Genomic DNA, 26,802 nt, shown 5'->3' with positions numbered 1-26,802 from the left:
CGGGGCTGAGGACAGCGGGGCTCAGGGACAGCGGGGCTGGGGACAGCGGGGCTCGGGACGGCGGGGATCGGGGACACCGGGACACCGCCCCGAGCGGCACCCTGCGGCCACGCAGAAGCCCCGGGGGAGGGGGGTACCCGTCCTGCCGCTCCCCGGGGCCGCTGGCTGGGGCAGCATCCCCGCCCCACCCGCGCTCTGCCTCGGGAGCCTCCCCATCTAATTCTACAGTTGAGTCTCGAACAGAACTTTACACAGACGGTATGATTTGGCAATCTTTATATCCACAATACATCATAACCATGCACAAAAATCGAGTGATGTGTTTATTTACAGAGTGAATTGCACTTAACACAGGAACCAGGAATAAAAGTAAATGAAAGGAACCTCTCCTCTGGTTTGCATAAAGGCCCACTACTATTTATAGCCTACAAAGCCTGATAGTCAACACTACCATGCATTATCTGACCGGTGTAAAATAGGAATTGCTGTTATTTATTGAAACAGTGCAGCCCTGGAGATACTCATTCCATGGAAACATTCCATAAATCACCAACTACATTTAAGAGTCTGCAAGTCAAGAGAATCTACCCTTCAGCCCCCACTTACTGTGCTTTACTTGAAGGACAGTTATTCTTCACCTCCAATTGTCTGATTTGCCTTAGCTGAAACCCAGGCTCCTACCTTTAATAGTGTTCTAGTTTTTTATGGAGGAAGAAATCTTCCCTAAGTGACTGACCCACTTCATTGGGATCTTCTTTTCTTTTACAGAGTCCAGAACCTCAAAGCAAGTTCTTCCTTCTGCTTGGAATGGAAATGATCACCAAGCCTTGGTAAGACTCAGCCAGAAAGAGATCCCACCCCAACCTTCTGGAGCACAACAGCATGCAGGGATCAAATCACAGGAGCAAAAACACCTCCTGTACATTTTTCCAACAGCTTTTGTTAAATAAATGATTCAAATAAAGGCTCGGCCCAACCCTTCCCAGCCCAGCCAAGAGCTCTGTGTTCACATAAGAAGCCCTGGTCACCAGGGGGTCACAGAACAGCACCCAAATGGGGACAGCTCTGAGATCACATCATCTTTTACTGCCTCTAAACCTGCCACAGGGCCAGGAAGGCACCAAACTGCTTTTCTTCTACCAAATCTCAATGGCCTCCACAGCACACACAGAAATCTTTTTAACAAAGTAGTAAGCAGTCACCCACCAACAGCATTTTTTATAGTTATGCAAGTATGGAGCTTTAAAACTTTTCTATGGGCCAAATTTCCTTGCTCCATGCAGGCTCCAGTGAAGATCCCAGACTAACTCACCTGTCTGGAAGCACTGACTTTGCAGGAAAAGAGGCTGGATTGATCTGATCTACCCAAGGTATTTATTTTACCAATTAGCTGTTTGTGTGCTCAGGACCAAGTCACTTTTATGTATGCATCTTGGCCTCCCATCAGCAAGAGAGGCAGCACAACAGACTCCTGCCTAATTCTGCATTAAAGGACCTGTTCTAGACATCAGGAGACCCTCTGATGGTTGTTACTAACACAGGTGGCAGCACTAGGGCTTTGTAGTGTTTTCAATAGTTAAAGGAAAGTCAGCCTCAACATCCAAGTAAAGCAAGCAGAACACACATTCCTTTTTTTCACAGGCATCTTTCCTGTAATCAGGAGTTTTACAAAAGCCAAATTCAGCCATCAAATCCCTTGTAGCAGATGGAAGAGAGTTGTAACCTTTTCTTTTTTCCTGACAGTAATACTGAGAGAGACACAGCCAGCAAAGCTGTGGGATGAAGCAGTTTAGTTGGGGTTACATGTAGTCTGTAATTTCCACATCAGGAAAGCATGCTTAAGGAGTCTGGGCTACTGCAGAGCTGCTCTGAATGTCAGACAGCTCTTCAGCATTTCCAGCTTCCTCAGGACTCTTCCAAGTCTTCCCCTCAGCAATTCCAGCACAGTAGTGGGCTGGGTTGTAGATGCAGTTTCTAAGTTTCTGAGGAGGGCACAATGCTTCATCAGGACACCAGGAACCCCAGATCAGAAGAATCTTCCACAGTCTGTGCACAGGAAGATGGCCTAACCTGGCAGAACTGGTCCACTGTCCTTTTTCTATTGTCAGAAACAGCTCTGTGCTTAGTCTGGCAGGAGCACCTCAGACCCAGAGAAGGGCTTGTGGCCCTGCCTGGAGAACAGCACAGCAGCCTGGGGAAGAGCCTTGTCTCCTGCTGAGGGAGCACAGCACATTGAAACCCCAGCCTGTTCCCAGTGCTCTCAGGAGCTGTGTGGCTGCACATGTGCACACACACAGCTCCCCTGTCCTGGGTGCCCCCAGCAAAGGGCACGAGGCTGTTCCCTGTATCACCACATATCTAAAAAACACTAGAATGGCCCATGGTCCACTGGTGCTGAGGGGGCTTGGGACAATGGAGTTGTTCAAGAGCTCTTCAATACCCATAAATTTAACAGCACTTAAACCCTAGACACTGACCTTTCACTGGGACTCTGCAGCAAAGTTTAGAGCCTTCCACAAAGTCAAAGACTAAAGAAAATCTTTCAAGAGACAAGCAAGTGACTAAACTGTTTCTTGGTTTCTTACACCAGGCCAGACTGATTTTAGAAACTTCAAGTTAAGAACAGGACTTGCAGAGTAAGTTAATGTTAATACATCACCCTGAACCAGTAAGTCTTCTTAGTAGTAGAATTCCTCCTTATGCTACCCAACTGATATCTTTATATAAAGTTTGTTAAAAAATTAAGGAGCCCAGCTCCACTAGTGTCCATTTGTTCTTGAATGAAATATTTTCAATATTTCAGAATTTTCTATTCTGTCATTGCCAGCTGTCTGAACACTGACTGCACATTATGTTCTGGTCTTGGACCACAAAAAAGGAGAATTCCCAGTTCCCACCTTCTCTCAACAGAATGCTAGTGAAGTAAATACCAAGTGTTGAAAGTGCTTCCTGGACTGGAACACCCTTAGGACAGAGGTCTGTGATGCTTACAGGGGAATTTATACCCTCATTCAATGGGAACAGGCTGCAAACATGCAGTCTTTAACCTTGAATGCAACCTCTCAACAAAGCTGAAGAGTGGAAGTGCCAGGCACTAAGTGCATCCTGCGTTGTGATCTGCAGCCCTCTCAGTGCATAAGGTACAAAATTAAAGGCATTGGTCTGGAAATCTTATAAAAGAAAAGCCATCAGAGTTAACTGCCCTTAATTTTATTACATAACCAGACAGAACAGTTGAGACTGGAATGTCAGATTTCCTCTTCAAGCACAATTCACAGTTTCATATTTGCTTTGTATCAGTAAAGAAAAATCAACTCACTAATATGCAGCTGGGATTCATCCAGTGAGGTACAGGCTCAGAATAAGGAGCAAAAACTCACTGCAAATGGCTCCACAAGCCTTCAGGGAGCAGCAGATGGTCTCCAGCTCTTCCTTTAGATGTTTCTCCCAGTATTTGCCATCAGAACATTCAGCAGATACCAGAGGGGATACAAGTGTGCAAGAGCTAGTGGGTGATGAAAAGCCATCAGATTTGCACAAGCAAGCAAGAGACTGACTACACAAAGTTGTGGTAACATTCTTCCCATTCAGCACAACGAAGAATTAGAGTAGTTAGCCCGCTGATGACAAACCTGTTACATCAGTGAAGTACAATCATTTAAGAATTACAGTCTGCAGTTCAGTAAAACGGTAAGAAGAAAACAACAGGTTAGTAGTTATTAAGTGAAATCCTAATATTATGCATTTTAGTAGAGTCAATAGTGAAAGATCATGAAGAGAAAGTTCCAGATACTATGGATCTGCAGAAGTTTTACAAAATGTATAAAGTATTGTGTTTCTCTACAACAACCAAAACCCTTACAAGTGCAGGTATATATGTGACATGAAAATATTGCCTCACTCACTCAGACAGGGGCAGGAAAGATCTAGAGAAAAAGCAGCATGCAAAAAAAAAAAAAAAAACAACCCTGGAACTAGAGCAGATCCTGCTTTCAGACACTGACCTACAGTACAAAAGAAGCCTACTTGTACAGGCTGCAAAAAGTTTCTGAAATCAATATGCTGGCACTTACTGTACAACAATGTTAACTGATTAACATAAGCCATGAATAAATATTACACCACTTCATAAAGCCTGCACAGGCATTCATGGTGGCAAAGAAAACGATGCAGACATATTTCATTGTTCCCAAATAAAATAAGAATAGAGAAAGATTTCCCAAGCAGGAAACAGTAAGCTACACAGCCAGACTAACTGTATTAGGGGTAATTACAGAATAAGTAATGTTATTTTCAACAGTTATTTCCTTATGTGTGTGCAACCACTAAAATCCTCACTGTGAGATTTCATCAGGACAGAAAACAGAGCATTTGGCAGGATAGCTAGTTTAATTTCTCCCCCATGTTTACAGAAACACAAGAAAAGGAGATATCTGACTATGGGAGGAAAAAACCTTGTCACCTAAATGTAGTTATTTCTTCAACTGGTAGAGTCAAGTTCCACTGTTCCCCTCCCAGAAAACAACAACAACAACAAAACCAATCTAAAAAAAGAAAGAAAAAACCAAAAAACAAACCTAGCAAAACCAAAACAAGCCTATTTGATAAGAGTGTTTCATGGGATAATATCCAGCAGCAGATGTTCCAACACAAACATGTCTATCAGATCAGTGACTACATTTCAAGCCCAGAAGTCACCACATGGAAGGGGTTTCAAAGGCAGGGGGATGTTAGCCCTACAATTAAAGCTCTAATATGAGAGGGGAGATTTGGGAATGGAGTAAAGGAGGGAGGGGGGCGTCACTGAATCACAGGAGATAGGAAGTGCACACAAGTTTCTAAATGAAGCACAGACAAGGTGGAGGGCACAAGAGTCATCTAGAGAAGGTCACAGGTTCTGACAGCACTGGAGTTTGTTGGATTTCTGTCCGTCGGTGGTTGGTGGGACGCTGATGTCGACGACGTTGTTGCCGGGAGACTCGTCGTGCGCAGAGCGGTCGGCGATTTGCTTCTGCGACACGATGCGGTAGATTTCTGCAAGGAGAGCACACGGTCACTGCCCGGCCACCCGAGCCTGAGCCTGCCAGCACCCGAGAGCAGGGCTCTGCAGGGGAACCCAGGCTAACCAGACGTGCCATGTAATGTCTGCCTGCCATTCCAGTTCCACAATGAATTCACCAGCCCAGTCTGGAAAAGTTATTAAGACAAGAGTCCCCACTGTCTTCCGCAACAGCACTTCCTATCCTGTTCTTTTTCAATGACTTCGTGAAAATTGAGATTATTAAAAGGGTTTTTAAATGGAAAGGAGCAGAAATGCTCATTTCTAAAACAGGAAATCATTATCTTTGTAATTAAAAAAACTGGGCAGCACACTCTAGAAACACCAATCACCAGGACGCTGGGAACCCTTTGCAGCAGCAAGAAGTTAGCTGGTGCCCACCTCCACTCCTGGCAGCCTGCTACTGCCAAGGAACAGCAATGCTCCTCTCTGCAACACATCAGTTTTCCTACCTATGACAGCAAAAAGCTGCATGGGCCCACAAAGCCCCATGCTTCTCCAAACGAATTTATTTGATTCAAACTAACTTATGCTTGAAAGATACAAAGATCCACAAAGCTGTAACCCTTGAAGAGAGACTGCCAGCTTAAAAGCTTTCAGAAACAAACTGTTTCAACTGCATAGTTAGAAGAAATCTTGTAAGTGGAAAGGTTTTTAAGTTACTTATTTCACTGACTATAAGCCCTTGATCCAACTTCCTTCCATTGTGAAACAGGAAAAGGGCAAATACCTCCCTGGAAGTCTGTGGTAAATATTATGGTCACATTTATACAGCCACAACCCCAAAACAGCAACACCCAAAGCCTTTAGTAAGGATTAAAAATCACAGAGGACTCAGCAGGGCTTGTTTCTGGGGGTGTTTTGTTAGGCTTCTTTTTTTTTTTTTAAGAATGTGCACATATTTATGTTTAAAATTAAAACCTTTTAACTCAAGGCCAGTCATGTTGCCACTGGCTGCCTACAGATCTTTGCTGAAAGGGAAGAGGAGGGTTGTTCAGAGGCTGTCACATCCTCTTTCTTTCCTTCTCAGTACTGTATTTGAATTTGAACTGTTCACAGTCATTGTTCCATTTGCTTTGGGGGAGCAACTCTTTGGGGTTTTTTGTGGGAGCTTTTTCTTCCAGTCCTTCGTGGTTCCTCAAACAAGTGGCCAGTAAAGAAACTCCTGGCTGGTGTTCCCACTCTTCCCTCCACCAAGTCCCCTGTGGTGGTTCCCAACTCTACTCTACACAGCAGAGGTTCCTTCTCTCTTAGAAGGATGATTCTTCCCCAGGTGTAATCACTTTAGTAACAATCTTTTCATGACTTCTCACTCTTATTATCCATGTGCCTGTGCTACCCAAACTGGACAATCTCAACACTTTTGGGAGCTCAGGATGCTGTGAGAGAGATGGGTTTGAGTTCAGTTTGCCCAGGCCTGACCTCAGTTTGAATGGTTATAGCACTGTGGCTCTCCTGGAGTGGCCTCAGGCCAGCATCTCTAACCATGGTCAGTCTCAAGACAACACTGCAAGGGAACACAGGATGGATGGTGACAGCTGAACTACACTCAGAGCACTAAAATCCAAAATACTCTCTCAAAGTGCCAGGGAAGTTGCCTCAGATCTAGCCAAGTGTCCCAGATCAGGAATGAATCTGCTCCACGGTGCAAACCCAGCCCAGCTCTGGGCAGTTGGGTCTGCCTCACACTCCAGTTCCTTCACTAGTGGCTCTAATAACACAGATCTGCTGGGCAGCAAATACAACCCATTCCTCATCTGTCAGGCTTTTTACCTCTAGAGGCAGCTTGGCTACCCCTTTTTTCCAGTCTGCCTCTTCTTGGGCACCTTGGAGTCAGAGTTGCGGTTATTCAGTCTGGAGAAGAAAAGGCTCTGGGGAGACCTTAATGCAGACTCCCAGTATCTACAGTGCCCCAAGAGCAATGGAGATGGACTTTGGGTAAGGGCCTGGAGTGCCACAACAAGGGGGAATGGCTCCCCACTGCCAGAGGGCAGGGCTAGATGGGATAGTGGGAAGGAATTCCTGGCTGTGAGGGTGGTGAGACCCTGGAACAGGCTGCCCAGAGCAACTGCAGCTGCCCCTCCCTGGCAGTGTCCAAGGCCAGGCTGGACAGGGCTTGGAGCAACCAGGGATAGTGGAAAGTGTCCCTGCCCATGGCTCACTGCCAACTTTTTATCCACCAGAATCCCTGGGTCCTTCTCTGCAGAAGATGCTGTTGGTGCAGTCACCTATAACCCTTGCAATCAGCTGAGAACAAGAGTTCAGTAGTCTGAAAATGGTACCAGTCTGCTTTGGTGCAAGAGAAGATACTGGAACATTTAACTTCCAACATGGCTGGGGCTGCAATGCTGAGATTTGTGCAGGCATGGAAGTACAATTACTAGGTTCCTTTACAACAGGGCTATTGCAATAGCCTGAACTTATAGAACTTCAGGAGATAGAAACTTCCAGGAGACAGAAACAAGTGTATGGGGTGAGAGGCAGAACACAAAGGTGAGATTACAAAGCTGGCAAACTAACCATTGTTCCCAACATATTTCCAAAACTACAAAATGCGCCCATGAAGAACATCCACCACCTCAGCAGCTCCTCTGAAGCCAAAACAAACCATACCTGTAAGGATGTTCTTGAAGGCTTCTTCTACATTTGTTGAATCCAGAGCAGATGTTTCAATAAAAGATAAGTTATTCTTTTCTGTAATAAATAAAAAGCAGGTCAGTTAAAAACTTCAATAACACTTTATTTCCCATTTACTTTGAGGTTTGATCTTTTATTTTAGGCCAAACCAGCCAGGGCACAGTAATTATTTTTCTTTTCCCTGTTGCACAAGAACACCTTGGTGCTGCAGTTCAGCAACATCTCTTTTGCCCAAAGTGCAAGAACATTTTCCCCATTGCAGTTCTTGCTCAGTCAAGCAACACAAAATATTCTATTCTAGCTACAGATCACACAGAGGTACCTTGAGCAAGAGCCCCAGCAAAAGCACATCAGCTACTACAGAGACACAATTCTCCTCTGCAACCCCAAGAAGATCAACAGATCTATACTTTCCCAATCAGGCCCTACTTCCAAATAATAATGACCCCTTGGAACACAGTCTATTTTCTTCTTTCCTCTTACAGTGCAAATTTTTTTTTTTTTTAATTAAAAAAAGAGAGTGATTAACACTCAAATATCATATCTAGAATGGTCCTCATCACCCGCCCAGGAACAGGCACATTTCAGTCATGGAGCTTAAACAGCAACAATTAGACCATCACTAGCAATTTAAAACAGCCTTAGGAGGAAGTCAGGGACAAAAGTAACAAGCTGAACCGAGTGACCAAAGTAATAGGCTATCTGGGGCACCCACCAACTTGGTTTTGCTTCTCTTAGATAAATGTCACTTCTCCCCCATCTGAAAATGTGAAGCAGCTCATTACCCTCAGGGTACTTGCTTACCAGCAAACTTCAGAAAGTGTGTATAAGCAAGCCTTAGTAATATTTCAAGAGCTATTTTAGAGGTTGCACACTTACATTCCACCTCCAAGCTTGACAGCCACACAAAAGCTGAATGTCCCCAGGCCTTTCAGAGCAAAAGAATATCTGACCAGTGCTCTGCCAGGTAAGGAATGCAGTGGCAGCATCTTCTATAACCCACTTGACTTCTCCCAACAAATGATAGCTTTCAAGCCTGATGATTGCTGCATTTAAGAGAGACTAGATGACACTAATAAATGCATCAGTGTGCTAGAGCAGCAACAACCCCATCTAAGAGAAGGTTCAGCATTCAGTTGTAGCTGTCCACATTGATACCTACTCAGCAGAAGCAGGTCTCTAGGAAGGAAGGACAGACATTTTGCATTGTGATATTTTATATTTTATTGTGATGTTTTCTGTTCTAAATGTTGCTTGCTGTTTCTAGCCTTGTTTGAGGAAGTATTTAATCTTCAGCTATCAGGCAGCTCAAGGACAGTATTTCAAAAACATGAACTACCACTAGATTCAAAAAGCAACAGAATACTTTAAACTAAAAAGGATGAAAAAATTATCCAAAAAAGCCAAATCAACCATACATGCTAGTTAACAAGTCAGAATATTTTAATTTAAAAAAAAAATCTTAAATGTCCTTTTTAGGGTTCAAACTAAAACTTGAGGTGAGAGTTCAGGCCTGGACAAAACAGTGATCACAGTAAGCCCCACCTCAAAGCCCAACACAGACCTGCAAAGGCCCTGAGCAGGGATCACAGCAGCCCCCAGCCCCCAAAGCCCAGCACAAACCTGCAAAGGCCCTGGACAGTGATCACAGCAGGTCCCAGCCCCCAGAGCCCAGCACAAACCTGCAAAGGCCCTGGACAGTGATCACAGTAAGCCCCCAGCCCCAGCACAAACCTGTGAAGGCCCTGAGCAGGGATCAGAGCAGCCACCAGCCCCCAGAGCCCAGCACAAACCTGTGAATGCCCTGAGCAGGGATCACAGTAACCCCCAGCCCCCAGTCCCCAGACCCAGCACCAACCTGCAAAGGCCCTGAGCAGAGATCACAGTAACCCCCAGCACCAACCTGCGAAGGCCCTGAGCAGGGATCAGAGCAGCCCCAGCCCCAGCACCAACCTGTGAATGCCCTGGACAGGGATCAGAGCAGCCCCAGCCCCAGCACCAACCTGCAAAGGCCCTGAGCAGGGATCAGAGCAGCCCCCAGCCCCAGCACCAACCTGGGAATGCCCTGAGCAGGAATCAGAGCAACCCCAGCCCCAGCCCCAGCACAAACCTGTGAATGCCCTGGACAGGGATCAGAGCAGCCCCAGCCCCAGCACCAACCTGGGAATGCCCTGGACAGGGATCAGAGCAGCCCCAGCCCCAGCACCAACCTGCGAAGGCCCGGGCCTCGTCGGTGGGCACGGCGCGCAGGTGGCGCAGGTCGCTCTTGTTGCCCACCAGCATGATGACGATGTTGTTGTCGGCGTGGTCCCGCAGCTCCTTCAGCCAGCGCTCCACATTCTCGTAGGTGAGGTGTTTGGCAATGTCATAGACGAGCAGCGCCCCAACAGCACCACGGTAATATCTGGAACCAGGAGGAAACCCATCAGCCTAGAGCTCTGTCCCAGCCACGCTGACAAACAGGCCATCTAGCTCCTCATGCTTTCCACTCTGGAAAAAGTTGTGCTGATGCAGATACTGCAGCTGGAGTGGTTTTGAAGCCTACAACCAAGTTCCAAATGCAGGTTTTTTTTTCCAATGGCATTCCTAAAATAATCCACTGCGTGTACCAAAATGCTGAAGAGCCTGTAGAAAGCAGGACTGAAAATGTCCTGTCTGCTCCAACTGTGTGCAGGGAAACCCACCGTTGCAGAAACTTGCTCTGAAGTTCCAACCTAACCTTCTGCTAGGAAAATAGCCCTTAATAAAATATCAATATTTGTTCCTGATCCTTCCAATATCTCCTGTCCCTCCTACAAATTAAAGAGGGGACACTGGGCTATATTGTCACTATATATCCACAAACCTCTAATCCAGGAACACAGTTTGCCCCCTCAGCACAGATTTGGGCCCATTTCAACACAAGCCAAAGGCTCAGCTCAGCATGAGCCCATCTGCATCAGCAATCCTGTAACATCCGTATCTCTCTTCCACACAGTCCTACCATTTCTCCTCAGTTCTGCCAGCACCTGTCTGACATGCTGCTGAACTGAGTCAGGGCACCAAGTCAGCAGAAAGCATTCCCTTTTCCCTGATGTTTGGCGTTCTGCTGGCTGAGCAGGCTGAACTGGCTGAGTGATGTGTTGAGCAGCAGTTAGTGCCAGCACAAAGGACAGGCAGGGTCACAGGACTGCAGCTGCAATAGCTCCCAACAGTAAAACCTGTTGTTGGTGGCCCAGACCAGACTAGCAGTTTTTACAGGAAGAGCAAGGGTTACAAAAAAATTCTGAATGTCACACTGTCTTTTTTTTCCATAAAAGATGCAATTTGAAATTGTCACATCTGCTTCTGCATCCCTTTTCCTATAGATTGCTCCCTTTGGGCTCCAGGCTCTCCTGGTTTTCTTCCATCTTGACAAAATTCCCCTTGAGTTTCATGGCTTAATCTGTGCATGACTGAGAAACATGCTTTTACCTTTAAAAACTGATAGATACATGTCTGTAATGTAACAAAAAATCAACTCACTGATCAGATGTCCTGGAAAACCAGGCCTGACCAAAGGGGTTTGCCTTTTGTCCTCTGCCAGGTACTTTTGCCAGCACAGGAACAGGTAGACCTCAAGCCCCTCTGTGGATTAACAAGGTCCCATAGGTGAAAAAGCTTCTCACCTCCAGGGATTGTGACTAATGCTGCACAATCAGCACTATTATAGTTGCCTTCCTACTTCCTGGCTATTCAATGTGTGTGCTCATGGACCTAATTTTCAGGGCTGTGACTAATTCAAAGTCATTGAGATTTAAAGGGACTTTGTGCTGCATGTTTTCCTAAAAATTCCCTCAATCTCAAGACTGGGGAGGCAATGGAGACCAGAAGCTATGGGTGTTATAGTATGCCTAGACCAAAACTGGATACTAACAGTACCCAGCTTCCATCTGAAATGACACTCACTCTACATAATGAACACAGCACATTCAGTGCACACAAAAAACCAAATCCCAAAACTCAAACAGAATTTCCCACAGTTTTGATTTGTCACTTGTTTCTATTATAGTAACATGAAAATCTAAAATTTACTTTCATTATATTAATCAAGGGAACACAGAAGTATTTGCTATCTTATGACTTGGATCCATATTGATGGATCACAATGACTCTGTCACATGTGCCAAAGATGTTTCATTCTCTACCCATAGATTTCTGTGCAGCATCTCTGCCAGAATGCTGTGGAGCCAAGTCCCAGTACTCACGCTGAGGTAATGGCACGGTATCTCTCCTGGCCTGCAGTATCCCAGATCTGGGCTTTTATCGTCTTCCCATCCACCTGGATGCTCCTGGTGGCAAACTCCACCCCAATGGTGCTTTTACTTTCCAGATTGAACTCATTGCGTGTGAAACGTGACAGAAGATTACTTTTCCCAACTCCAGAGTCTCCAATCAACACAACTGAAAGAAGAGACATTATTTTCACAATTAATTTCTCGTACCAGCAGCACAGACCCCACACTGCAGTGTGGCCTGGCATCCATCAGGAATGCACAGTCAGATAATGCAGGAGAGACAACACAGTCTATCATGCACAGCTTGCTTCTCCAACCCCACAAGAGCCCCGAGCTGTTTTGTGATCAGCAGCTGCCCAGGCCTCAGAGGTGAAAATGAGAAATTGCTACAGTGGCTGTCAAAGCCAAACAGTGCTTTGGAGGCACCAACCACTGCAGCAGAGTGAAGGAAGAGATGCCTCTCACACACTCGACCTTTGGCACAGGAAGGCTGCAATCCACATTTTAAGAAACACTACAGGCAAGAACATGGTGGCCTGTCTGCCCAACAAAAGCCTTTGTACAGTATAGGCATACTCTGTTTTTATTAAAAAACCGAAAACATGGTAAGTAAACAATTATTTGCAGTTCCTGTTGGAGTCATACAGGGTGTTTTATTTCAATAATTTAATTAATAAATACGCTCGCCACAGAAAGAGGAAAACAGGAGACATTGGTACTACAAAAAAGACACAAAGCAAAGCAGAACTTCATCCAGCAAAACAAGCTGTAGTAGACTGCATGAGAAGAGATGAGCTAGAAACCTCTGCCTCCACATGTGGTGCTGCCATGATAACAGAAAAATGTAAGTGCAGAGAGATCTTCAGCACACAAAGGCCAGCTTTCCTGAAAGGAATTGTGAAAACAAAGGTACATCTTGTGGCAGGAGGTTCCCTCTACTTTTTGGCTTATCGATGAGAGCAAGAAACAACGGAGAGAAACAAAGCTGATAAAGCTGAGCCACGCTCCCTTCCTGTCGCAAACACTGTATCACATACCCTTTGGAATTCAAGTGTCCTGGCTCAAGCAAAAGGAAGAAAGGCAGCCAGCCTCTGTGAGCTTCCCAAACCTTGGGAATATTTTCTACTCCAGCCCTAAATACAGATTTGCTGATCTTCCTCATTCATATGGTCTGATTTTCCTACAGAAAAGCAGACATGGGCAAAAAAACATTCCCAGTTTCCTCCCAGCAACTACAGAAGAATCTTCTCATCGCACATTTCCAGAATGAGCTCACCAGTGTTCTCGCAGGGCCAAGGATCACACTAGCCTTTCAGTGCTGCTCCAGCTTTTCTGTGCCCAGGCCATTGTTTGAGGCTGCACCCCACCCTGCAGCGCATTCCCAGGCTGCTGCTGGAGGCCGAGCTGCACCGGCACTGCTGGAACGGCCCGAGAGCCCCGCCAGCCCCTCATCTGCCTGACAGCACACACAGACAATTGGGCCAGCACCGCTGAACCGGCAAAACACAACAGAGGCAGCCACGGGCAGCCAGCACATCCTGGCGAGGCACCACAACTCCCCACCCGGGAGAACTTAAACCAGCTCCTCACAGTGCTCTGCCTTCCCTGGCAAAAGGCCCTAACCATTTTTTAGAGTATGAGAACAGATAGATAAAAAAAGATTTTATTACAAGTTTTAACTCCAGGATTTTGTTAGCTTTATTTTCCAGACAAACAGTTTTTCATCACTAATTCCATGGGACCTTCCAAGAACAGGCAGAAGTCATCCATCTTGCACAGAGATCTGCTGGCTTGAGTAGGCTCTGTCCTACAGCAAAACCCTGACCATAACCAAAAGTAAGAATATCCACCACACAAGCTAGACCAGATTGGAAGACGTCTGAGGCTGTTACCAGGAGTTATTTTCCCATGGCTCTGCAGCTGGAGAAAGCACAGCCTTTCCATGTACTAGCCATTTCCCAGGCTTTGGCATTTTAAAATCATCAATTTGAGGTGCAAACCACGCAAATGGCTCTCAGGTCATTAACTCCATCTGTCACTGGAAGAAAATTCCAGTGGTCCTGCACTCCTTTGGCTGGTTACTCACAGGTTCCCTTCACTGTCCTGCCCCACATTCCAACAGAGCTTCTAGGAGAGCATTTTTCAGAAGTTAAAGGAAGGCAACCAAATCCCAATTCAATTAAAAGCATTCTTAGAGTTCCTAAGTGCTTCTTATTAATACTCAATCTTGAGCACTAAAAGAGCATTTTCACTTTCAGGAGAAAGATGCCAAGACTGCCCCCCCACCAAAATATTTTCCATGGGAGTTGAGCAAGAACGTATCTTCAACATTCTGGACTACACGATTAGATCTTGAGAAAGTTTCTAAATTTGGTAACAGGCCACCACACAGTATTGCCTGTTCAAATTCAGAAGTCATGAAGAGCAGGAAAAAACTTCCAAATGACAGCTTAAGAGTCTGAATACTCCCTAACAAATCTCACCAGAACCAAGGAACTCACTCTGCAAATGCACCCAAGGGCCACACTGATGATGAAAAGAAGCAGTGGCTTCATCTTGGAAGTGACATGAACCAATGACCAGCACCAGTCATCTTCAGGTGGCTCTAAGCTCACAAACAAGCCTTGTTTGAATCCAGATCCTTCAGTATTTCCTGATTTTCTCTCTCCTCCAGCACCCCCTGCCACTGTGTGGATTATCCATCACCACCACATTGTTCATCCATCAACTCAGACACCACCCTCACTGCTTCCTGTGTCTACAGCATCCAGAACCACAGCACAATCCCACTGCAACACCTGCCCTGTATATTGAGATCCTTGTACAAAAGAAGCAAAGGTCAGAATTAAAATTCCACTGCCATTCATCATTGGTAAGAAAAGGAAAATAATCAGATCGAGTTTATGACAGAATTGCAAATACACTCATTTATTAATCTGGAAAAAAGAATATATACTTTTGAGCGATTAAGAAGATTAAGACTCTCTCTAGCAGAGAGCGTCCAATCAGAGTTTGTGATAAATCTGAAGTACATAAGGTTGCCAGATACTGGTGACTAATGGGATACGCATTTGTTTTTAATAACCACAGCCTTTGCTAAGCAGAAACTAATCAGGGCAACCTAAATTCCCACAAAAGTAAAAGAAAGCTCTTTTTCCCTATGGCTGATTTTTTTCCTGCCTTTTTCATGAGCCAGTATACATCTGTATAGCCTCAGATTCAATTTTTAAAATAAACACCGATAATAGCTAATCTTCTCAAGAGCAAAATTAATGTGCAGATCACATTTAATAGGTACAAGGCTTGCAACATTTTTAACAGCTCTTCAAAGGTCATGAATTCAATTTCAAATCAATGCATTCAAAACTCATCCTGAAAAGTCCCTGCTTTTTCACCATCTCCACTACATAACTAACTGGGAAAAAGGGCCAGAACTGCTGTTTTTACTTTGGTCACATCACTGAACACAGCCACAAGCTCTTTGCAGCCTCACTACCCCACACAGCCCTGCACACACAGTTTGGCTGCTTCCCCCAAAGGCTGGCTCAGGCACTTTGGTAACTAGTGCCTGGGATGCACACAGGGAAAAAAGAGGGTAATGGGAAACAAAGAAGCACCAGTTCAGCAGAGCAGCTTTGACAATAATCACTCACATTCCCAGAGTGCTCCCAAACCTTAAGTTAGTAATTGCCTGCCACATGCTCTCCTTTGGAAACAGGTGGCAGGGAAAACAGTCAAGCTTTAAATTTAATAAAAATAATCTTTCCCAGACTAAGATCCTCCTACATCATTATTTCTACCTCTGACTACTACATAGACTGACAGAACAGAGTTCTGTGTAGCTAAGAAAGGGAAACCACAAACCAACCAAAGTCCTGGACATCATTGTCCTTGATGTTTAATTCCAATACTGGAGGAGGCAGAAAGACAAGAAAGGGGGATTGGTCCCACTGCAGAGCCCTCATCCCACTTGGTCCCATTTATATTACTTTTTGTCTAGTCCCAAAATGCCTCAGAAGAAGGAAAAGAGAAACAAGCAAACTCACGAATAAACCCTTCTTTTTTTTCTTTTTCTTTTCTTTTTTTTTTTTTTTTTTTTAATTCACACAACAACCCCTCCCAAATGATGCACAGAAAAGGACAATTCTCTCACCCGTTTTTTATTAAGGGCTACAAAGTGTGGCAGCATCACCATAGCACAGATCCTGACCAAATGGCTTCAGGTTGATCTCATTCCAGATGAAATTAAAAATACATTTCAAAGCAAGTATTTTTAAAAGATGAATGCAGTTCTCCCTAGCTAATTGACTATTCAGAGAAAGAAAAAAATAAGTTCAATTTTTAGACTTTGAAGTTTCTGGCTATTAAACCACCTGGGAAACAGACTTCAGAAGGAAACTACTTTAGACTCAGACAGTTTAGTGTATTTTTGCAAGCTGGTCTTCTGCTTTACAGGCAGAGAAGAAATAAGGGCTTTTTTCCCTCATTGTCTTAAAGATTCAATCCACTGTAAAACAAGTAAAGCAAATAGGCAAATGCATCTATAAAATATTTCCCACAGAAAAATTTCCACTGCTCCTTCTTTTGGTCTGCAAGTCTGGAATCACCGCTGCCCTTGGGAGCGTCCAGGTACAAAGACATCAAATGCCTGGGAAATTGTCACAGCAGCAAGTGACCCCCAGAGCCCTCAACGGCACCGTTAGCCCTGCTCCTGCAAGAGTGAGCTCTTGGCATGAAAATCAGGTTGCAGCCACTCTACCAACAGTAGATCTGGTGTACAATAGGCTGGGAAGCCAAAGACGAAGGTGCTACACCCACCTGCACCGCTCCTCGGGCCTCACAGGCAGAGCTGAGGGCTGCTCCGGGAAACCGCTCAGCTTGAGCCTCCGGACAGGAGCCCGGCCTGAGTCACCCCACGGGACAGAAAGCCCAAAGCCATCCCACGGGGTGACACCCACGGCGATGATCCCCCGGAGACAGCGCAGAGCAGCACGGAGCCCTCAGGGAGCGCTGGACAGCCCGACATGTCACAGAAGGGGCAGGGGCCGGGGCAGGCGCGGCGAAACACCCGCCAGCACAGACAAATTAACGCCGTTCTGCTCCGGGATCCCGGTACCGGCGCTCGGCGGGGACCTGCAGGGAGCCTCCACGAAGCTTAGGGCTTTGCAAACTCCGGCCCGACACCGGGCGATTCTCCGGACAGACACCGGCACCGCCGGGCACAGCCCCAGCCCGCGGCCGGCCCGCCCGCCCCGGGGATCGCAGCGGCCCAGCTGCCGGCGCGCGGCCCGGTCGGGGCGGGGAGGCCCTCGCGGCTCTCCGGCGCTTCCCCCGGGGCTCCCCCGGCGCCACACCAGGCCGGGGGCCCACAAGGCGACCCGCGCACCAAGGCCCGCGGGCGGGCGCCCGGGCACGCGCGGGCCCGTTAATCCCGGCCGAGCCCGGGCGCGGTGCGGCGGCGTGTCCCTGCTGAGCTCGTACCTTTGAACAGATAGTCGTACTCGTCGTCGCGGGTGCCCATGGCGATGGCGGGCGGCCGACCCCTCTGCCTGCCCGGCACCGACCGCGGCCCAGGCCGGGGAGGGGTTCTTCCGCACGGGCCAATCAGCGCCCGCCAGAGCCCGCAGGAGGCGGGCGGAGCGCCAGACCCATCAACGGACAGCCAATAAACGGCGGGAGCTCTTGCTGACTGACGGGCAACGCTGCCCAATCGAAGGGAGGGCAGCTGGGGAGGGGCGGTGCTTGGTGCCCGAGCTGGGATACCTGAGAGACGGGGCGGGGCCGGGGCGGGGCGGGGCTGGAGTGAGGGGGCGGGTTGTGTGAGGGCCGGGCGGGGCTGCGGGGGGCGCGGAGGACGGGGAGTCTTTTCTGGGGAGGGGGTTACACTGAATTTGGGGGGATGGAGACACCCTCGGGTTGACGGGGATCGCTGGGAGAGAGGTTTCGCCTCTTTTGTGAGTGACCCCCAACCGCTGGGGGTGGCGTCATCTCTGGGTTGGGGGGAGAACCGGCCCGGCCCGGGGATCAGCGCAGCACCGGAGCCGGGGAACACGGAGGGGAGGCCCTCAGCAGCGGCCTGGCTGCCGCCCAAGAGCCCACTAGTCCCATTCCTTCCCCCTCGGGCTGCTGCCTGCCCCGCTCAGCGCTCCCGGCCACACCTTCCTGCTAAACACAGCTGAGAAAAGTTGTTCTGGAAAAAACATGCCTCACGGTGACACAATTGTTCAAGGAAAACATTTGCCCTTTATTTTTTCCTGCCAGCGGCTCTAGGTAGTTTTCCTAAGGGGACTAGTGACCAGCCCAGAGCCGCGCGCGGGGCCGTGGGGCAGTGGACTGCGAGCCGCCCTTTGCCTCGCTCTGTGGGCTCCAAGTGGGAGCAGAGCTGAGCACTCATCCTGGGAGCGCTGTCCAGGCTGCAGGACCCGCCTCACGGGGCCGCTCGGGCCCAAGGGTGTCTCTGCTGCCCTGGTGGCCCCCTGCTTGTGACGACGTACAGCTATACTCACTGTGTCCCATCGCTGGCCTGACGCCTTTGGCTGGGTTTGGACAAACCACTGGCAGGGAAACTGCCGACCCCCTCCCTCCCTCTGTGATTGTGCAAGTAAGAGGCTCTGCTCATCACACATTTCCCTCTTTCTGGCTCTGCTCATCACAACAGGTCTGCCCTACTTCTTCCCTGGAGTAATGTTTATCCGGCTAAAGGATTAGTGCGTCTGCAGTATCACAGAGGGAGCAGCAGCAAGACTGAGACAATGGTGAGAAAAAAGTTGGCTTTGAGCCTATTTTTGCTGGCCTTGGGAGATGCTCAGAGCAGGAGGGATGTCGGGGTGGGGACAGATTCAGACCCTCCAGGCTCTGTGGCAGTGAGATGCTCCCAGCTTCCCTCAGACACGTGAACACCTTGGACAGGCAGGACCATGGTATCCAAGGGGTTGCATTTCCAAAAATAAGTGCTAATAAATGAGTGGGGCAGACAAAGATGCATGAACCAGTCAGACAGCTTGGTGGGGTGACACTCAGACTGTCAATGACCCAGGCTCTGAGAATGGGTGAGAACCAACATTCTGCAAGCCCATTGCAATCCCACTGTCAGGGTATCTAATCTAGGTATCCCTGTTGCATACTGGGCAACTGAAGCAGCAGGGAAGAAAAGCCAAAATTTCATGGAACCCGTGGTCTAGGGAAGATGCAGCTTCAGTCTAGCAATGGGTTGGGCCAGATGCTCCTCTGTGACAGGCAGTGATTGTTGAAGGAGTGGGAAGGGAATCTTTTCTTAGGGGTTTTAGTGCTCATATACAGCATGAAGCATTGGACTTTTAATCCTTCCCATGCCAAGCAGAGTTTTAACACCAGGATCTACAAGACGGTGTTACCACTTTCTCCTCTTGATGCTGTTCCTGTTCCTGCAGGACCCCTTGGTAGGTGATGACTAGAGCACACGCAGGGGTGTTCAGCATCCAATGATGAACATTTAAATAGCATCAGAAGGAACAAGGCTGGAACATGTTGAATGCAGAATCTCTTAGGAACAGCTATTATCCTCTACTGAGTTTCCCATAGCTGATAATGCTGCAGCCAGTGAGTGGCTATGTGACAGGAGGGAGAGGAGGGTGGGCTCCTTGCTGGTCTGCAAAGGAGGCCTTTTCTTCCCTTGTTTTGCTCTGCACAGTAGAACATCTTATTTTCATGATTACAAGTAACTTTATTAGTTCTGAACTGAATACTAATGGAGGAAGGCCTAAAAAGCCACCAAAGATATTTATTATCAGTTTGGATGGAAATCACTTTCTTCTTTTCTTCTTCCAATGCCTGGGACTTCTTGCCATAAATTCTAAAGTGCAATACATGATGGTGGTACCACTGTGAGTGCCATCCAGCTCCAAAAGCCCTTGGGACAGGGTTTTAACATGGGCTACAGCGAGTGGAGATGATGACTTGGTGTTAGAAGAGGGATGCTGTCCTGGGGCAATGTGGGTTGAAGCATGAGCCCATAGTCCCCATGTTCTTCACCTCCAGGAGTCCCCCAGCTTGTGGGATGTTTTGCACTGAAGAATCGGTGTCGTGTCATCAAAACCAGATGTGTGTTGCTGATGGGGGAATGCATTTGCAGAACCTTTCTGTAAATTCCACATGTCCTCGAATTCCCACCTGGGTCAGCAAACTGGTAAGGAAACTCCCCTGTCAGACCATTCAGATCCTGCTCTGGGGTCCCCCTGGCACAGCCCCAGACTGGCACTGCTGGGTCAAGGCCCCTTTGCAGAGGTGGCTCCAGTGAGCTCACAGGCCCTTTGTGACTCCCTGCACACCCCACACTCCCCAGTCAGACCAGCTCTTCTCACTGGCTCAGCCCCAGGTTTCCCCCAGCACAGTCCCAGGCTCTGGTGTCTTTGTGGTGCAGTGACACACAACAGCTCGAGCTGGTGTCCTGGGGAGGGACCCTGGAGAAAGCCCCCCCTGGGCTGAGTCCATCCTGATGCTGATGTTCAGCCTGTCTCCTGTTCCTGGCTCCTGCAGAGTCCCAGGGTGACTGGCCACCGCTCTTCTGGCTCCCTAGGGCCCCAAGCCCTTGGTCAGGCAAAGGGTCACTGCCAGGTCCCAGCCCCTTGCTGGGAATTCTGGCCATTCCCCCTGCTCTGAGCACAACCTGCAGCTTGTGCTGCACCTCCCTGAGCTGGGCACTGGAGCATTCCACAACAGCCCTCCCTTTCTTTAGTGGAGCATACCTGCTAACATATTGAAAGGAAAAAGAAAAAAACTTGTGAGACATTTGAATACTGCCCTTATAGACAACACTATCACAACTTAAAAAATAACAGAATTAAAGCCAATAGAGTGAAGTACAACATAGACTCCTGTGTATAAATACTTAAAAGATTACCAGCACAAAATCACAAAGGATTCTTAGAAGCCAGTTATTTATCAACCAGTTGATCACAGAATCATTAAGGTTGAAAAATACTTCTGAGACCACCAAGTCCAACCTAAGATCGAGCACCACTTAGTCCACTAGACCAGAGCACTGAGCACCACATCCAGTCTTTTCCTAAATACCTTCAGGAGCAGTGACTCCAACATCTCCCTGTACAGCCCATTCCAGTGTCTAATCTCCTTTTCTATGAAGAAATTCTTCCTAATGTCCAACGTAAACCTCCCCTAGTGCAGCTGGAGACTATGTCCTCTTGCCCTGTTGCTGGCTGATGGGAAGAAAAGCCCAACTCCCACCTGGTTGCACCCTCTTGTCAGGAAGTTGTGGAGAGGGAGAAGGTCCCCTCTGAACTTTCTTTTCTCCAGGCTGAGGCCCCCAGGTCCCTCAGCTGCTCCTCATCAGACACCAGGTCCTTCACCAGCTTCATTGCTCTTCTCTGGACTCACTCAGCACCAAAATGTCCTTCCTGAATTGAGTGACCCAAAACTGCACACTGGATTCAAAGTGTTACCTCACCACTGTTAAGTTAAGGAGAAGAATCACCTCTCTGGCCCTGCTGGCCACACTGTGGCTGGTACAGGCCAGGTGCCATTGGCTTTCTTGGCCTGAGCACTCCTGGGCTTGTACTCAGCCACTGTTGACCAGACAGTCCCAGGTCATTCTCTTGCTGGGAGCTTTCCAGCCACTCTACCCACTCTACTACCAGCTGCAGGGATTATTGGTGGCCAAAGTGTAGAACCTGGGATTGGTTTTTTGAACCTCATGCTGTTGGTCTTGGCCCATCGATTCAGCCTCTGCAGATCCCTCTGCAAGGTCTTCCTACCTTTCTTCCCATCCGTCTCAGTGTCATCCATGAATTTACTCAGGCCAGACTCAGTCCCCTTGTGCAGATAATCAACAAAGATACTGCACAGGACTGAACCCATCAATGATCACTGGTCACCACTAAGGAAAATAATTGAACAGATCATCTACTGGTTGTTTGATCTGAGAACAGTGTATCCAATTTTTCTTACCTGTAACTTTAACAGCAAAATAGAAACACAGTAAAACAGCATATGACCCCTCCTATCTAGGTCCTAATTTGGATTTTCTACAGAATACCTTGTTTAAAATTTCATCTCCAGGCTATATATAATGTACCTGTATTTCAGGGGGTTGAGTTGGTAGCACTGAGCATACTTTGTTCTTTGACCCCTTTTTGCATATGTATGACACACTGGGTCAGTCTCCCTCCAATAAGCTGGCCATAGCTGGGATATAAGATCCTGGCATAACAAGTGTCTTCCAAAGAGAATTTCTGCTCATGTCAGCCCTATGGCTTATCACAGAGTATTCTGGACATCCCACAGGGCCAAATATAAGGTTTCTGGCCATTTCAGATTAGTGTACATGCATATTTTCCCTATCTTTTACTTCTCCCAAAGACAATGACTAATGTGCTATATGTAATTTCCTCTCTCTCCCTAAAGACTTGTACAGCTGATGGATTGTATTTACTGTAAAATAAGCACCTCTGTCTGTTTCAATAAGCTCTGGAACCCTGAGTAAAAGGTATAACTTCCTTTAGCCAGGCATTTACTGCTCCTCCCATGCCAGCCCCTGATGTTGGAAAGGCTCCTGCCCAGCCTGGCTGCTGATCTGTCATCACCAGCAAACCCTCATCCTCAGCTGGAGGTGCAGTGCCCAAAGCCTCTGTGCAGCCACTGGAAAGGGAAGCAGGCCCATGGTAACCCTCGTACCTCTGAACTCAGTCTGTTACATGAGAACTTTGGGCACCTATTCGTAATTTATTTTGCAGCAGCCTAAATTCCTGGAGCTGCCCACACTTTTTGCCTTCCATGGGCTTTACCCTGACACCATCTCACCAGAGTTACTAAACATTTCTTTGGCAGACCAGTTTTTCTTCAGCTGACCATATTCCACAATCATTTTGAGTTGCCTCCCACTTTTCCCATCATCTCTTTCCTTCTGTTGAGGTGTCCTTCTCATTCATACTTTGAAATTCTGTCGATGTCAGCCTTTCTCTGTGGACAACCATTAGGTAGAGTCACAATGGCACATCATCCCAGAGGCTGCCTGGCTGTGCCTTCACAACTGCATCAGCTGGGGCATTGCCTCTGCCAGCCCCTGTAATGCCTCTAGTGTGGACTGGACAAGGTACTACAGCAGTTTCTGCAGGGAATTGTACTGCTTGTAGCAAGCTGCATATTTCCTCTTCATTGGATACTCTCTGTCCTACTGATGTGAAAAATCTCTGCTCTTTCCATAACATTCCTGCTGCATGACAGACACCAAAAGCATATCAGGCATCAAATGTATAGCTGCTAACTAATTTCCCTTTTCCCAGATGTGCAGCACGAGCCAAGGCTGCTCCCTGTGTGGTATTCCTTGATGGGAGCAGTTCTACTTCTGTTACCTCTCCCTGGCATCCCCATGGATCCTCTACCCAGACCATCACTGTCCTTGCAGGAATGAGCCCAGAACTAGATCGGGGTTATGTGAGGGAACATCAGTTAATGGAAATCTCCATCCATTGCTCATGTGAAGATACCTCAATTGTCAGGTAGAGGCATTTGGCTCACTGGATTCAAGGTGTTGCATGTTTTTAAAAGTATCTGCTGTTAGGAGGATTGGTTGTTGTGATAAAGCTGGGGTTGGATACTATTCAATAGCATCTCCAGCTCATGTGGGACGCAGACTGTTGCAGGATGTGCCTGGGTAAGGGGGTAGTTTTCTCCAATGTTGTTGCTGCGGCTGCCACTGATTTATGACAGGCTGGTGCTCCTGCTGCAACTGGATCCAGATGAACTGCCCACACTGCCTGCCCTGCCCGGGAATGTCCAGCACTGCCCTCATTGTCCACACTGGCCCTCAGTGCCCACACTGCCCTCACTGCCCTGCGCTGCCCTGCACTGCCCTCACTGCCCTGCACTGCCCTCATTGCCCTGCACTGCCCACACTGCCCTGCACTGCCCTCACTGCCCTCACTGCCCCTCACTGCCCTGCACTGCCCTGCACTGCCCACACTGCCCCTCACTGCCCTGCACTGCCCTGCACTGCCCTGCACTACCCACACTGCCCACATTGCCCAGCACTGCCCTGCACTGCCCTCACTGCCCTGCACTGCCCTCACTGCCCTGCACTGCCCTGCACTGCCCTCACTGCCCTGCACTGCCCTCATTGCCTGCCCTGCCCTCACTGCCCACACTGCCCTCACTGCCCTCACTGCCCTGCACTGCCCTGCACTGCCCTGCACTGCCCACACTGCCCCTCACTGCCCTGCACTGCCCTGCACTGCCCTGCACTGCCCACACTGCCCCTCACTGCCCTGCACTGCCCTGCACTGCCCTGCACTGCCCTCACTGCCCTGCACTGCCCTGCACTGCCCTGCACTGCCCACACTGCCCCTCACTGCCCGGCACTGCCCTGCACTGCCCTGCACTGCCCACACTGCCCACATTGCCCAGCACTGCCCTCACTGCCCTGCACTGCCCTGCACTGCCCTCACTGCCCACACTGCCCTCACTGCCCTCACTGCCCTGCACTGCCCTGCACTGCCCTGCACTGCCCACACTGCCCCTCACTGCCCTGCACTGCCCTGCACTGCCCTGCACTGCCCTCACTGCCCTGCACTGCCCTGCACTGCCCACACTGCCCCTCACTGCCCTGCACTGCCCTGCACTGCCCTGCACTGCCCACACTGCCCACATTGCCCAGCACTGCCCTCACTGCCCTGCACTGCCCTGCACTGCCCTCACTGCCCACACTGCCCTCACTGCCCTGCACTGCCCACACTGCCCCTCATTGCCCTCACTGCCCTCACTGCCCACACTGCCCTCACTGCCCTCACTGCCCACACTGCCCTGCACTGCCCACACTGCCCTCACTGCCCTGCACTGCCCTCACTGCCCTGCACTGCCCACACTGCCCCTCATTGCCCTGCACTGCCCTCACTGCCCACACTGCCCCTCATTGCCCTCACTGCCCACACTGCCCTCACTGCCCTGCACTGCCCACACTGCCCCTCATTTCCCTCACTGCCCACACTGCCCTGCACTGCCCACACTGCCCCTCATTGCCCTCACTGCCCACACTGCCCTCACTGCCCTGCACTGCCCTCACTGCCCTCACTGCCCTGCACTGCCCACACTGCCCCTCATTGCCCTCACTGCCCACACTGCCCTCACTGCCCTGCACTGCCCTCACTGCCATCACTGCCCTCACTCCATCACTGTCCTCACTGCCCTGCACTGCCCACATTGCCCAGCACTGCCCTCAGTGCCCTCACTCCATCACTGCCCTCACTGCCCTGCACTGCCCTCATTGCCTGCCCTGCCCTCACTGCCCTCACTGCCCTCACTGCCCTCACTGCCCTGCACTGCCCAGGAATGTCCAGCACTGTCCCACACTGCCTTCATTGCTCACACTGCCCACACTACACGATTTTTTGTTAAACTCTGCTGGGGTCCACACTTTGCAGAGCTGTCAGGTCTATGGCATCTGCTTATTTTTCTAGCCTGATAAAAACTTGCTCAAAATGGTCACCTAAGATGCTGAGGCTTGTCTTGAGAGCCTCAACCTGAGACACAGCCACCTGCCTGGGATGCTTGAGCCAGGACTTCCCCTTCCCACCCTCATAGTGGGATCTGAACCCCTGGGAGTCCATGTGTACCCTCAAGGAGCCGTCCCAGAACATCCTGCTTGGGGGGTGTCCCTGGTAAAGGTGTAGGTGTAAAACTGTGCCAGGCACATCCACAAGAAACTCAATTTATGCTTCTGTACTGCTGAGCTCCAGCAGAAGAGCTGAAGCTACTAGTAGGACTGGGAAAGCCCTGGCATCCCTATGTCTGCCAGGCACCCTGAGGCATTGGGAGCCAGGGGATGACTGAAAGTGTGACCCTTACTAGTGCTGGTGAGGCCAAGTGCTGGGCTGTTTGTGCCTGGAGAGTGCTAGTGGGTGGGAAACTTTTCTCTTGCTTTCAGTTTGTTGTTCCTAGCCTGTATGGCAGGTTTCTATTCTCAGTGGGAATTTGCCAATTTGCCTTTTTTTGGTTTTGCACTGCTACTGTGGTGCTACACTGGTGGTGGGGGGCTCAGGTGATGCCTCTGTCTTACTCACTCCACCACCTTGGTGCCACAGATGCAGGGGTTCAGCCTGGGCTGGTGCAGGTCACACAAACACCTTCCCTTTTTGCTAAGGAGCAATTTGGATTTCACTGAACAAAGAAAAGGAGCTTGAGGCCCTGCTGTCATGTTGCCCAATGGCTACTGTTACTGTGCAGAGGCAGCTCTGTGCAGCAGGCTGAACCTATCCTCATGTTTTGGGGCCACAAACACAAACTCTAACCAGCTTGGGATGCTGCTGCCTGATGCACAACCTCATCCTGATCTAATGATGAGAATCTCAGCTCAGTCTGCTTCTACTGACAGCTCCAAGCTCAGCAGAGGTGCACGGCAGCTCCTGACCCCCTGGAGCACTGCCCCAGCCTATCCCACCATGCTGCTGGCCCCAAAGATCCCATCCCACCGTGTCTAGACCCTGCAGCCTTTGGTCTTACACCATCCTCACCGTCAGAAGCAGCTCTTACACCAGCCCTGGGGGTCCTGAAGTCCCCCTTGAAGGTGGCTCATGCCAGCAGGAGCTGCTGGCACAGGGGGCCCTGGCCCTGCAGGAGCCACGGCTGGTTCTGGGAACAGAGCAGGACTCACAGCTGGTTCTGGAGCAGAGCAGGACTCAGGGCTGGTTCTGGAGCACAGCAGGACTCTGCAGCAGCCTGTGCCCCTGACACCGTGCTGGCTCTGTCGCTGGAGGGAGCCCTGTAGCAGCTCCAAGATGCTGACACGAACAGCAGCTGAAAGGGTTGTTAAAAATGAAAGAGGTGGAGGATTTCAGATGAAAACAGACGCAGAACTGGCTTCTG

At 49.0% G+C, this 26,802-nt stretch overlaps 1 protein-coding gene across 1 annotated transcript; it reads right to left on the bottom strand.

Annotated features, from left to right (window-relative positions):
* Window positions 1-261: 261 nt before the first annotated feature.
* Window positions 262-17,596, bottom strand: RAB11B (RAB11B, member RAS oncogene family). The gene is made up of 5 exons (XM_079328355.1): window positions 17,434-17,596; window positions 11,923-12,118; window positions 9,907-10,100; window positions 7,673-7,753; window positions 262-5,034 (listed from the first exon to the last, which is right to left on the bottom strand). Exons 1-5 carry the CDS (start codon window positions 17,471-17,473, stop codon window positions 4,889-4,891), a joined length of 657 nt encoding a protein of 218 aa, XP_079184481.1. The 5' UTR covers window positions 17,474-17,596; the 3' UTR covers window positions 262-4,888.
* Between the last annotated feature and the right edge of the window lie 9,206 nt (window positions 17,597-26,802).

The sequence above is a fragment of the Erithacus rubecula genome, assembly GCF_903797595.1.
Source record: "Erithacus rubecula genome assembly, chromosome: 28".
Classification (NCBI taxonomy): domain Eukaryota; kingdom Metazoa; phylum Chordata; class Aves; order Passeriformes; family Muscicapidae; genus Erithacus; species Erithacus rubecula.
The sequence above is the reverse complement of the archived record's forward strand: the minus strand, read 5'-3'. Positions and strand labels throughout refer to the sequence as shown.

Excerpts from the sequence above, each read along its gene's own strand:
- RAB11B (XM_079328355.1), bottom strand. The coding sequence starts at position 17,473 with ATGGGCACCCGCGACGACGAGTACGACTATCTGTTCAAAG. Across the intron at positions 12,119-17,433 it reads GTACGACTATCTGTTCAAAG|TTGTGTTGATTGGAGACTCT; the intron begins GTACGAGCTCAG and ends CTCTTCTTTCAG. Across the intron at positions 10,101-11,922 it reads TACCGTGCCATTACCTCAGC|ATATTACCGTGGTGCTGTTG; the intron begins GTGAGTACTGGG and ends TCCTGGTTCCAG.